Raw genomic sequence first — 13,735 nt, 5'->3', positions numbered from 1 at the left:
GTAGTTATCCACAAGCTGGTTGGGGAACACGTCATGGGCCATGAATGTTGATCAATAGGAGAATCTTGGCTAAGAGAGTGGAAAACTAGTGGTTGCTAATACTAAACGGCTTGAGTTCTTGTTATATAAGATTGCTTAGATTGGTTTTATAGTGCAAATGGTCTCGAGGATAGTGATATTTTGTAGCTAGTCTAAGATTCCATAGCATGCAACACGTTAAATAAGCTTGGTTGGCGAAGTCAAGACGGAAGAGCTGCCTTGCTTTGATTGTCTCATAAACTTTGTTGTACCCCTAACCCAAATTACTTGTGCCAAGCTTCTTTTTTTTTTCTTTTCTTTTTTTTTCCTATGTGTTATATTTGAAAAGAGTAATACTACCTTTGCGCTCCCCCATTTTTAACTTAATGCTCCCCATTCAAGATATTTCCTTCTTCCTTTTGTGAACTTATATAAGGGGATGAAGTAGTTACCTCCACCTTCTACATGTGTGATGCAAAGCATTTCATAAATACCTCACAGGTCAGTTGCTTGGCCACTTCTACTCATCCATTAATGCAAGGATTTGCAAGTGGCAGTGGATACATGGGAATTAACCTTTTTTTTTCCTTTTGAGTCATCATTTTAATACTAACCACACCTCTATAGCCTAATCATAAAATTAAGCCCATTGTATTGGGAATACTGTTGGCAAATTAGGATTACTTTACTGCAATGCATAGTGGTCTTTCATCAACCAAGGATGGATAAAGTTGCCTTGTTAAGCTATAGTAATAGAGACGCAACCCATAATACACGCTATCCTAGACTCTATGCAACATGGCTCTTTCCACAACTTATCAAATAAGAAATCTAGCATATGCCACCCTCAATTTAGCATCTTATTGTATTTTATCAATTAGTGACAGCTAACTAGTCATTATCTCCATTGAATGCCTTCTATCAATTAAAATTATATCCTACTCTAGGTTACGTTTGATGCACCATGTCGGCGATTTTTCGTTTCTGTGGATTTCATTTATCATGCAACTTATCTCAAATTATCGCTCTTCTCATTCTATCTCAGCGGTGCATCTAGTGTAGGATATAATTTTTTTCCGAATCAGTAAAGCTATCCTACCGTCCGCGGGTTAGGTTATTCTAATTTTCAGCAAAAAGATCACAAACATAATTTTTTTTGTCAAGTCCATCGCCAACAACCACTTCTTTTCGTCAAGGTCCGTCGCCAACAACTACTATGATAAGAGGGGAGGGAGAGTTGATAGGGTGCTTTCATCATTTAAAAGCGAGATATGAGCTCACCGACAGCCACTTTGACGAGCCTCTTTTTTGACCCAAACACTCCGCCCCCCGGGTAACGGACCCAACCCTTTCGCCGTTTCGCCATATGATGGAAGAGAGTTAAACTTGGTCACCGTCACTTAACGGCGAGGTTGGCCTGGTTCTTTAAACAGAGACGTTAACGTTCTCCCCTTCTTTCTTCTCACTTCGCCACTTCGCTCTCTCGATCTCGGGGGGGGTGTTAACTCCGATGAAAACCTCGAATGGGGAAGGAATTCGAGTTCTAGCAGTCTCCTATGGAATCCAAGAGGTAATCATGATGCAATCTGTTTTTCAGGGTTAGGTTTTCGATTTCCTTTCGCTTTTTTTTTTTCTGCACCTTTTGATCTTTATATGGATAGTCGGGTTTGATCTCCCCGATTCGGTGTTTTCCTCCCGATTTCGGAGGATTCTGGGGACTTTGTGGTCGTAGGATGATAAAGATCTTCCGTCTTTTTTGTTTTGTGGGATTGCTGGTTTAAGGCTCGCGAAGGATTTGCAAGAATATCATGATTTTAGGGATTTTCTTTCTCGTTGTTGGGGGTTCTGGGATTCCATAGTGGTAGACCGAGATAGATCTCATCTTTTATAGTTATCTACTTAGTTTGTTAGATTAAGGCCTGGAAAGGGTTTCCAAGAAATTAACGGGGGCTCGTCTCTACGCTTATTGGAGGATTTGGGAATTCCTTCGCTGCAGATCGAGCAAGGTTTGATCTTTCTTGTCATCTGATCAGTTCATTTCTAATCCTAAGAGTTTGTTAAAGGGCTTCTGAGAAATCTCCAGGGCTAGCCTTTTTTCTCTCATAAAAATTCCGTTTTGCTTCTTCTGGCGAAGATTTGTTGGGTTTGGGGGTATTGGGTATCGTTTGGTTGATAGGATTTCGTGTAGTGGGATTTATGGAATGGATCTGTGAGTGTTTTCTATGGGATGCGTTCATTGAATGCGGAGGAATTCGAAACCCACCAGACAGATAGCATCTAAGGAAGAGGAGGAGGAGGAGGCTGTTAGAGAGCACAAAGAGATAGCAGAGAAAGAGCCATGGGGGAAGATCTCCTCACCACTTTGTCCATGGAGAACCACCACCCGTCCACTCTCCTTTCCATGGACCCATCCGGCGGCCCGGCCTTGTTTTCCTCCCATGAGGACTTCACCGACCGCGAGCTGATGATCCAGCGCCCGCAGATGGTCCTCTCCGGCCCGCCCGACATCAACCTCCCTCTCTCTGCCGAGCGCTCCCCTCCCCAGCAATCTTGGAACCCTGACCCCTGCGACATCTTGGACGTCGGCCTCGGCTCTCAGGTGTATGATACTGAGGCTATCCTGCACCTCCCCAAGGTCAGCGCCGCCCGCAAGTGCGCCAAGAGAGGCGACAGCATCTGGGGCGCATGGTTCTTCTTCAACTTCTATTTCAAGCCGGCGCTCTCTGAGAAATCCAAGGCCAAGGTAACAAGGGACGGGAATGGTTTCTTGGGCTTTGACAAGTCTGACCTTCGGCTTGATGTGTTCCTGGTCCAGCATGACATGGAGAACATGTACATGTGGGTCTTCAAGGAGAGGCCGGAGAATGCACTAGGCAAGATGCAGCTGAGGAGCTACATGAATGGGCACTCCCGCCTTGGTGAACCCCAATTCCCATTCGGCGTTGACAAGGGCTTTGTCCGGTCCCACCGGATGCAGCGCAAGCAGTACCGTGGGCTGTCGAACCCTCAGTGTGTGCATGGTATTGAGGTGGTGAGGTCACCCAACTTGGCGGTGGTCGCCGAGGAGGACCGCAAGAAGTGGATGGAGCTCACTGGTAGGGAGCTTAATTTCTCTATCCCGTTGGAAGCCAGTGATTTTGAGACATGGAGGAATCTTCCTAACACTGAATTTGAGCTTGAAAGGCCTTCTCCTCCTTGGAAGAGCACTTTGCATCCCCACCCAAAGAAATTGCTTAATGGATCAGGTTTGAACTTGTTGTCGCAGTCGAATCATTCCAATGGTGATGGGATGGACCTTTCTCCGGAATGCAGCAAACGCAGGAAGGATCTCTTCCCCCATAGGATAGATGAGGATTGCGGCTTGCCTATGAACTCTTTTTCAGAAAAAGCCCAAGATATGGACATGCACCCGGTCGAGCCATCGTGGCTGAATGAGTTTAGTGGTGTAATGAGGAATGCCTATGGGCCGGTGACTGCTGCGAAGACAATTTATGAGGATGAGCAAGGTTACTTGATAACGGTTAGCTTGCCCTTTGTTGATCAACAGAGTGTGAAGGTTTCTTGGAGGAACAGTCTTACTCATGGGATAGTGAAGATACTTTGTGTCAGTACCGCCCGGATGCCATATATAAAGAGGCATGATAGAACATTCAAGCTGACCGATCCATCTCCCGAGCACTGCCTGCCAGGGGAATTCATAAGAGAGATACCGCTTGCCACCCGAATCCCTGAAGATGCTAAGTTGGAAGCCTACTATGATGAGACTGGTGCCGTGCTAGAAATAATGGTTCCTAAACACCGTGTTGGGCCAGAAGAACATGAAGTGCGTGTGTGCATGCGCCCTCCTCACCTTGGTGCCAATAATCTTATGTTGACCTGAATAAGTGGGAATAATATGTGATGGGTTGTTCCTTTGGCCAGTTTCTGTTGTTTACTAACTCTGTAGCATAAAAGGATATCTGTGCAATGGAAGCGCATCCTTACCATATTTAACTCTCTTTTGCAATTTGGTGTTCTTTCATGTTTTTTGGATATTTCTACCGAGCTGCATGCTTGAAGGTCCCAACAAAATGTTGAGCTTTGAGGCCATACTCTGCAGTTCATGTTGAAATACTTTTGAGAATGTCTTTATGGTTCATGTTGAAATATTTGACATGATGAATCTAGTTAAATCAAAATTTTCTTCTGTCATCTGGTTGATTGTTTTGTTGGCATAGCTATAAACCAGATTTGTGGTTCAATGACACATTTGCTTGGAATTTCGTAAACTTCCAGTAAAAATCTATCAGGCTTCTGCTCTGTATGTGGTAGGGGGATGCCTCTGCGTCCTTGTATGCATTCTCAAAGTACGATTATCCAGTGAAATCCCTTATTCGTTTTTCTAATGGATATTTATGCTTGTGTCAGTTTAAAGAAGACCGGTGATAAAAAAATGTGTGGCTAGTTAAAGTGAACCCGTTACTTAGTATATCTAAAGGCCTTCAGGATATTTGGATGCATCTAATAATGGTGTAACACTGTAACTTTTGATTCCATCTGATGATGTATTTTAATATCAAAGGTTTCTGCCGGCGCCCCTCAATGTCAACAACTTCTCCTGTTCATTTTGTGTTTGTAGCTTCTTTGCCAATCAACTTATATACTTGTGTTCTGCTTACATACTTATATACTTAGTTCATTTGGTGTAGTCTTTGATTCAATGAATGTATTGGTTTTCTCTTCATGGTGCGCACAGGGTGTGTTGCCCTCTTGACCTGCAATTAGACATTTTATGTGAATTGGTGCTTGGAATGGCAGAAACGATTTTTCTGCACACTGTCCTTTTTTAATTTCTGAGCGCATCCAAACTGCTCTGCTTAAAGTCACTCGGCTGGACGGTCACGGATAATGTTGATTGACCCATGAGGTCTTTGCTTGTGTGGTTTTACTAAGTGCCCTCTAAATATGGAATTTGTGTTCATTGCTCAATGGTAGATATATTTGGATTGTTCCATTTCTTTCTTTAGTTTTTATGTCCATATGCATGTGCTTGTCCCACGTATGGGTTGTGTGATGAATTTTTTTTAATTAATGTTGCTGGTTTTTAGCTATTTCTTAACTATTTTTGTAACTTTTCTTCGCTGATAGCTTCTGGTGACTATCTAGGATAACCATCGATCTTTGTTTTTATGGTGTTAATAAGTGAAATTGATTATATTGGTTTCTCTTTTTTTTTTCTTTCCCCCATTTCTGGACACAAAGTACTACAGGATACACGATATCATAGATTGTCAGTTCTGGACGATCACAATTAGATAAGTGCTGGTCCTAGAGATCTTACGCTGTGTTAATCTTGCAATGAGAGACTAGCTTAGTCTCTGTTTGCAGCTAGATTTATATTCGTGGAAAGACTAAGGTCTCGAAATTGCTTTGACAATTTTCACAATTTAGAGTAGAATAATTGTAGGCGAAGATATTTAGGGTTCTAAACGAAGACTCCTCATCCAAAATTTGCTGACTCAGGTATGGTCCAAATCCAAAACACCAAATCCAACCACGAAACGGTATTTTAAAAATATTAAAGAAAGATATCGTGGAGATTGAGTTTTAAAAGGATATGCTAAGATTTGTCTCGATATCCTATGCAAATGTATGTAAATTGTCACACTAAATACAAGAGTCCTGAATTTCATAATCTGCAAATATTGCCATCGGCTGCCGTTTATCCCGATTGTACGCATTATAATATCATTGTATCCTGACGAACAGATCTTTGCAATTGAGTAGAAGAAAGAGGAAAATTCCTCTTTGAAGTCTTCTGGTACGCGGTTCTAAATTATTTTGACAGACCTTCAACCGAGACGCATTGAACTTCAATTTCCTCTGTGCCTCATCTTCGCACAATAGGCATCTTATTTTGCATTAGACCATTCTGCAAGTTCTTCCCAAATTGCTCGAGACTCGAAGCCGAAAGAACCATCTTCCGACCTGGTATACACGTAAATTATCTTCGATAAGAAACTTTATACACCATGGCAGTGACATTGTAAACATACATTAATCCATGGTCCACAACTTAGATTCATTTCCGGGCATTCTCGTATCTTGCCTTTTCTCCTTCGTTACGAGCTGAACCTGCAGCCTCTACCCCTTGCCACATACCATCACAGTTTCAATTTCCTTCCATCAATTAATAAAAAAAAATTCTCGAATATTTCGAGATAAAAATCATCTTCGGTTTTAGGGTCAATAATATTTAACTGCACGCATTAAAGACAAAGATAATATTATAGATGCAATGGTCGCTGCAGCCACCCAAAAGTTAAAGAAAAAAAAGAAAGAAAGAGAGCTTAAACAAAGAGGAAAAAATACAGAGCTCAAACTGAGAAGGTGGGGGGTGGGAACGAGTTCGGGTGAGAACTGCAAGAGACACCATGACTACAACGACAGCAAACACCTTAATCAACTTCCTCAATTTTTGGCCCTGCACCGCTGCTGCTGCCGCCGGCAGCCGGAGCATCCTCATCCATCCCGGCGTCCATTCCAGCGCCTGCACCCTGATACATCTTGGCAATGATCGGGTTGCAGATGCTCTCCAGCTCCTTCATTTTGTCCTCAAACTCATCGGCCTCAGCTAGCTGGTTGCCGTCCAGCCAATTGATGGCCTGCTCGATGGCATCCTCAATCTTCTTCTTGTCGGCCGGCGGCAACTTGGCAGCAATCTTCTCATCCTTGATGGTATTCCTCATGTTGTAGGCATAGTTCTCCAAGGCATTCTTGGCCTCAATCTTCTTCTTGTGCTCCTCGTCTTCAGCCTTGTACTTCTCGGCCTCTTGGACCATCTTCTCGATCTCTTCCTTGCTCAGCCTGCCCTTGTCGTTGGTGATGGTGATCTTGTTCTTTTGCCCGGTGGTCTTATCCTCAGCAGTCACATTCAAGATGCCATTCGCGTCTATATCGAAGCACACATTGATCTGAGGCACGCCTCTTGGAGCAGGAGGAATGCCGGATAGCTCAAATTTTCCAAGGAGGTTGTTGTCCCTGGTCCTGGTTCTCTCGCCCTCGTAGACTTGAATCAAGACTCCGGGCTGGTTGTCGGAGTAGGTGGAGAAGACCTGCTCCTTCTTGGTTGGGATGGTGGTGTTCCTCGGAATCAAGACGGTCATGACCCCCCCAGCCGTCTCCAGACCTAGGGAGAGAGGGGTGACATCCAGCAGCAGCAAGTCCTGGACCTTCTCATTGCCCTCGCCGCTCAAGATGGCAGCTTGGACAGCAGCACCATAGGCAACGGCCTCATCGGGGTTGATGCTCTTGCAGAGCTCCTTCCCATTAAAGAAGTCCTGAAGAAGCTGCTGCACCTTGGGAATCCTGGTCGACCCACCAACCAGGACAACGTCGTGGATGCCGCTCTTGTCCATCTTAGCATCTCTCAGGCACTTCTCCACCGGCTCCATGCACTTCCTGAACAGGTCCATATTGAGCTCCTCGAATCTGGCACGGGTGATGGTGGAGTAGAAATCGATGCCCTCGTACAGGGAATCGATCTCGATAGTGGTCTGGGCGGTGGAAGAGAGGGTCCTCTTGGCCCGCTCGCAGGCTGTCCTCAGTCTCCTCAGGGCCCTTGGGTTGCCACTGATGTCCTTCTTGTGCTTCCTCTTGAACTCCTGAACGAAGTGGTTGACCATCCGGTTGTCGAAGTCCTCGCCGCCAAGGTGGGTGTCACCAGCGGTAGCCTTCACCTCGAAGATACCCTCTTCAATGGTGAGAATAGAGACATCGAAGGTGCCACCGCCGAGGTCGAAGATGAGAACATTCTTCTCGCCAGAGCTGCTGGCCTTCTTGTCGAGACCATAGGCGATGGCAGCGGCGGTAGGCTCGTTGATAATTCGCATGACATTGAGGCCAGAAATGACTCCGGCATCCTTGGTGGCCTGGCGCTGGGAGTCATTGAAGTAGGCAGGGACTGTCACCACTGCGTTCTTAATAGTAGAACCAAGGTAGGCTTCGGCGATCTCCTTCATCTTCATGAGCACCATGGATGAAATCTCCTCTGCAGAAAACTGCTTCTCCTCGCCCTTGTACTGCACCACGATCATGGGCTTGTCACCAGGGCCTGCGATGACCTTGAACGGCCATAGCTTCATGTCACTCTGGACAGAGGGATCGCTGAAACGTCTACCAATCAACCGCTTCGCATCTGTTGTAGAAGAAGATAAGCACAAACAGAAAAAAAATTATCAGAAAAAAAATTGCAAAAAAAAAAAAAAAGAAGATGTAAGGTACTTCACAAAGATAAAATAAACACAAATCATTACAAGTAGACAAAATTCTTAATAAATCATGATAAGTTAAAGTTAAGAAACAAGGTTTTAAAGTTGATCGGATTTAAAATTCTAGCCTTCTTTTAATTTCTCATTGATAACTATATATTCCAAAACTAGACTACCTGCAATAGCTTTCAAAGTACATAACCTTACAAACAACACGGGTTATTTGATATAAAGCAGATCACTCGGACTAAAGTACACGCTCTCTCTTTTCATTTAAAAATCTCATTATATATATTGAATTTTTCACAACGAAAAATTTATGCATTATTTGGTCCGATCCGGATGCACAAAACTAGAACAAACACAGAATTTTCTGTTCACAATCATATCTAACATCCACGGAAAAAAAAAAAGACGCCTCTAAATAATAAACATCACAAAAACTACGCAAATCCCAAATTATTTCCCAAACGGACCCATGAATCATGCAAAAAAAAAAAAAAAAAATACAACGGCCCGAAAAAAAAAATGAAAAATTTCCGAATATCAACAGTAAATGAGCAATTAATTCAAACTTATGGAATTAAAAATTAACTTCATAACAACAAATAGAACTATTAACGCTATGACTACCCAAACATAGAGAAGAGAGCTCACCGAAGACGGTGTTGGTGGGGTTCATGGCAACCTGGTTCTTGGCAGCGTCGCCGATGAGCCGCTCGGTGTCTGTGAAGGCGACATAAGATGGGGTGGTGCGGTTTCCTTGGTCATTGGCGATGATCTCCACCCGATCGTGCTGCCACACCCCGACGCACGAGTAGGTCGTCCCGAGATCGATCCCGATCGCCGGACCCTCGCCTTTCGCCATGAATCACGATCTCTCAGAGCTAATCGAAGAGAAGAAGAGAACAGAGCAAAGAGAACAGGAAAAGAGATCAAAAAAACCACAGTGGAACGGAGACTTCTGCGGAGAAGAGTAGGAATTCGGTTCAGTATGAGTTGGGGAGGAGGTGTAAGGGCTCGCTTTTATTGGATGGCTCGTATTTCCGGAAGGTTCGAATGGGGGAATCGTGGCCGTCGGGTTGGTTGTGGATCGACGGTGGGAGAGGGGCCACCCGCGCTCGGAAGGCGTGGAATGGTTCTCGCGAAGTCTGGCGAATTCTGGAACCGTCTTTTGCTTCGTGTCTTGTGAAAAACCCGGGGGCGAGCGTGGGTCTCCTCGCGCCTGCCGCCTTACCGTATTCCACCGATGACGGAATCCGGCCCGTACCTGGCCCCACCGCTTCTGATTTTTTTGTGTTGGGTTCAGTTGGGCCGGGCCGACCGGCCTGGAGGACAAACCTGGTTCCACTAAACAGCACCGGCCCTATTTTTTTTCATAAATATTCTTGTAAATATTATTTTTTTATAAATATCCTTTCTAATTTATATTTACATATATATCTTCCTCAAACACTTGTTTTGTTATTTTATCCCATTTTTATCCTTATTTTTGCATATATACCTACACCATCTAATATGGTTAAAAATTAACGGTTTCAAATTAAAATAACTAAAATATCTAGAATGGATAGATGTGCAAAAAAAAATATTTATAAGGCGATCGCAATGAAAGATAAAAAGTAATTTCAAAGTTTTATTTTATTTTTAATTAAAATAAATATGATTGTTATTAACGGTGTTAGAAGAACCGTTATATTATGGGCATTTGTGTAAAAATAGTATTTTATGAGTTACATAAATAAATATAAATTGTAAAAGAATATTCATGTAAATTGAATGTTTAGAAGAATATTTATGAAAAAAAATATGGTAATATATTTTAACTATAGGATTGAATTATAATTAGAAATTTGACAAAAAGTTTATAAATTAAAAGTTGTAAATGTTTGCCGCATTTCTACATGAAGCAATACTTTTTGAATCCAAGTCCCTGGAGTTTTCTTATATAAACCAAGTGAGCTAAAAGCTAAAGAAATTATCATATATAACAATAACCAAGTTTGAGCGGGCAAATTATCAACATGACATGTGTGGACTTAAAATTAAATCACTGATTGTGAAAAATGTGGAACAAGCCAGCTAACCATTCACTGCATATTTGGGTTTAAGTAAAGTACTTTCTGTTTCTGGCAAGAAAATAAAACAGACTTTGAAGAAAAATTAGATTCCTCCCAAACCACAATTTGAATAGCTCTTGGACTAAACAACTCTTTTCATAAGGGAGGGGTGAAAAATAAATATTGCCTTATTTCTTTTCCTTCGTGCAACTTGTAATCTATTTCTTGTTTTCTTAAGATTTAAGCCTTTTGATGATGTAATTGATTATATGAAACAATTGCAAATGAGATAACTTGATAGACGACAAATTCCAAACAAATTAAGGCTAATCGTCTGGAGACTTTACAAGTGCAAGGGGGATCGATGTATAAGTGACTCAACTTGCAGAAATGGTTTGGCTAACCTCCTACTGTCTTCTAGTTGGTTGTTTAGCCATCCCCGACCTTAGGGGTCTTAAAGGTCAACTTTGATGGGTCAATGGAATTCCATTGCAGATGCTGGTTTTATCATCAGAGACTAATCGGGTAAGCTGATTCACGTTGCTTCCAAGTCTTTAAGTGATGTCTCTGCACCAAACAAAAAGCAGCATGTGAAGGACCGAGTGGATCGGTCTACATCTATGAAGCCTCTAAGGTGTGGGTTGAGGAAGATTCACTTACCACAGTTCAATGGCAGTTTAATTGGTCTCTATAGGCATCGAAAGCTACATATTTTTTTCGAGAGGGTAACCAATTAGCTGATTGGTTAGCTAATGTTGGTGTATCTACAAAAGCTTACATGGAGGACGGTATTCTTCCAACTCAGTTAGCATATTTGACAGCTCCTGAGGCTAATGGCTGCAGCTTTATCGCAAAATGCTGGCCTCCTGGCTCTAATCGAAAAGAAGCCCAAACCACCGTTCTCCTTAGGGTTGCAGTTATGCTGTCCCATGCTATAAGTTGAAGTTTCCTCTTATCCCCATAATTGCCCAATAAAAATGATTTGTATCTTAATTCCAATTTGTCCAAAATCCTCAAGGGTACAACGCAATAAGATGACATGGAGATAAGAATGCAATATAGCAAAGACTATAGCATTGCAGCTCTACTAGCGAAGGACAATACTTCGTTGAGATTCATTGCCAAGTTTTAATTTTATTAGGATTTATGTTTAGTTGGTCATTAGTTTTAATGACGTTATGATTCTATTTCTAGTTTTATTCTACTTAGTTATTCTTTCTATAATAGTTATTCTTAGCTTTTAATGGAGATCAAGTTTTATATTTTAGTAAATATTGGTTTTTAAATTTAAGTATAAGTCAAACATCATATCCATATAGTACTTTATTTAAAAGGACATTTGGTGTCTTCTTTAGTGTGGCGTGAGAAGAGAGAGAAGGAGAGAGTGTGAGTCGTCCTTTTGGTGAAGAGTGAGAGAGAGCAAGTTTTCTTCCAGTTTCTTTTTTTTGTTTTTTGTTTAGTGTTTGTTCTAGATCTTAGGTCGACACAGTCGATCTACTCCGTATAGCATGGCATTTTACATACTCTCCATTCCTGGCTATTTAGTTTGTTGTGCACCTTTTCAAATATGAAATTAGAGTGAGAAGATCATGAGATGGTGGATGGATTTTCTTGACAAGACCAAACTCCCATTTCAGTGGTAATTCTTCTACAACTACTGATGTCAAATTGAACAGCCTATGATATAGTAGACTACAATATGCAGGATTTTAAAATACTTTTAGAGTCTATTTGGATATTTCTATAGGATTGTGCAGAAAATTATATGAAAATCCAGTTCGTTAGCCCATCTATCTTATATTATCTAAGAGCCTATCCAGACTTAGTCCAGATTCTAGCATTTGTACTGCAGAAAGAAAGAAAAAATATTTTTTTGGATAAAATTCTGGCTAGGTGAAGTTTGGTTGATGCATGACTATACTTTAATGGAAAAAATATTTTTTTGGACAAAATTCTGGCTAGGTGAAGTTTGGTTGATGCATAACTATACTTTAATGGATAGCTGGGTCCATAAATCCTACAAGATATTCATTCCAGTTCTATAAAAATAACCAAAGAGATCTCTAGTAATTAATTAATTTTCTAATAAAGTTGGAGAAAGTGCCTCACTTCCTCCATTTTCTTCGGCCCAATTCTATAAAAATAGCCAAAGAGATCTCTAGTAATTAATTAATTTTTTAATAAAGTTGGAGAAAGTACCTCACTTTCTCTATTTTCCTCGGTCTAATTCTATAGAAATAGCTAAAGAGATCTCAGATAATTAATTAATTTTCTTATAAAGTTGGAGAAAGTGCCTACTTCCTCCATTTTCCTCAAAATACATGGAATTTCTGCAAATTGACTTGCTGACCCGAAGCTGTAATCTAGAATAAATTGTTTAAAACATAAGCAATCCTCCTTACTAGTTTGATGAACTTTACTGGTAACAAACACTCATCAACAAACAAAATATGGGAAACCTTGGGTCCAGTTAGAATAGTCTGATGAACTTCAATTGCCATTCCCCTACAGTCTTATTAAGAGTCATTAAAGAGAAATGGTGACAGGGGACACCCCTGTCTAGGTCCCATTAAAGAATCAAATCAACTTGTTGGGTTACCATTCATGTATGCATCCAGTGATCCGAGAAATAAATCCATGAGAAGCCAAGCTTGTGCAGTGCCTGCCAAAGATAATTCCAATATATCCATCCTGTCATTGAGTCCTTTTCATGTCAACTTTCACTACCATTAAAGCTTTTGATTTAGGAGCCTCGAGCCAAGCAAGTATTGTTTGATATGTTAATACTCTGAACAAATGCTCCTTAGCTCCCAGAAATTAGTTTGTGTAATAAAGGTTTCAATCTAATAACCAGGACTTCAGCCATTACCATATAGGTTGGACTCAAAATACTAATTGCCCTGCAATCTTTGGCACCCAAAGGACTACTTTTCTTTGGAATCAAAGTAATGATGGTTGCATCCCAATCTTAGGCATATTAGCTGTCCTTGAAAGGTCCTGGACTACGTCGATCATATCATTTCTTATGACAGGCCAAAATATTTCTGAAAAAAAAAGGATTGAAAGCCATCAAATCCATGGGCATCCACCAGTGCCATACCTGTCACTGTGTTTTCTATTTCATCTAAGCTAACAGCATACGCTAGAATTTCATTCTCCACTTCATTGACCTTACATGGGGTTCCATCGCCTGCATCAAACCATTTTCTTCATTTGTCATCATTCGCAGTTAAAACTTTCTATCCACGAATTGAAGTTTTATTATTTCTTCCTCTTATAACATGGTATAAAAAGGATGTGCTACAATCTTCCTCTCTGTAACGTACCTAAAAAATGTCTATAGAACGGAAGATTTAAAGACTGTTTTTAGAAGAAAGAAAGTCCAAATCCTGTCTTTTCCTTTTGTGA

The 13,735-nt window shown here is 41.3% G+C and overlaps 2 protein-coding genes across 2 annotated transcripts; one reads left to right on the top strand and one right to left on the bottom strand.

The window, feature by feature from the left end:
• The first annotated feature begins 1,346 nt into the window (after positions 1-1,346).
• LOC103696732 lies at positions 1,347-4,209 on the top strand. Its single transcript, XM_008778445.4, has one exon. It carries the CDS (start codon positions 2,357-2,359, stop codon positions 3,896-3,898), a length of 1,542 nt encoding a protein of 513 aa, XP_008776667.2. The 5' UTR covers positions 1,347-2,356; the 3' UTR covers positions 3,899-4,209.
• Positions 4,210-6,235: 2,026 nt separating this feature from the next.
• LOC103696725 (heat shock cognate 70 kDa protein 2-like) lies at positions 6,236-9,279 on the bottom strand. The gene is made up of 2 exons (XM_008778434.4): positions 8,925-9,279; positions 6,236-8,194 (listed from the first exon to the last, which is right to left on the bottom strand). Exons 1-2 carry the CDS (start codon positions 9,133-9,135, stop codon positions 6,456-6,458), a joined length of 1,950 nt encoding a protein of 649 aa, XP_008776656.1. The 5' UTR covers positions 9,136-9,279; the 3' UTR covers positions 6,236-6,455.
• Positions 9,280-13,735: the final 4,456 nt, after the last annotated feature.

This window comes from Phoenix dactylifera, chromosome 12 (genome assembly GCF_009389715.1).
Source record: "Phoenix dactylifera cultivar Barhee BC4 chromosome 12, palm_55x_up_171113_PBpolish2nd_filt_p, whole genome shotgun sequence".
In the NCBI taxonomy this organism is placed as follows: domain Eukaryota; kingdom Viridiplantae; phylum Streptophyta; class Magnoliopsida; order Arecales; family Arecaceae; genus Phoenix; species Phoenix dactylifera.
This window is presented reverse-complemented; position numbering and strand designations above follow the sequence as displayed.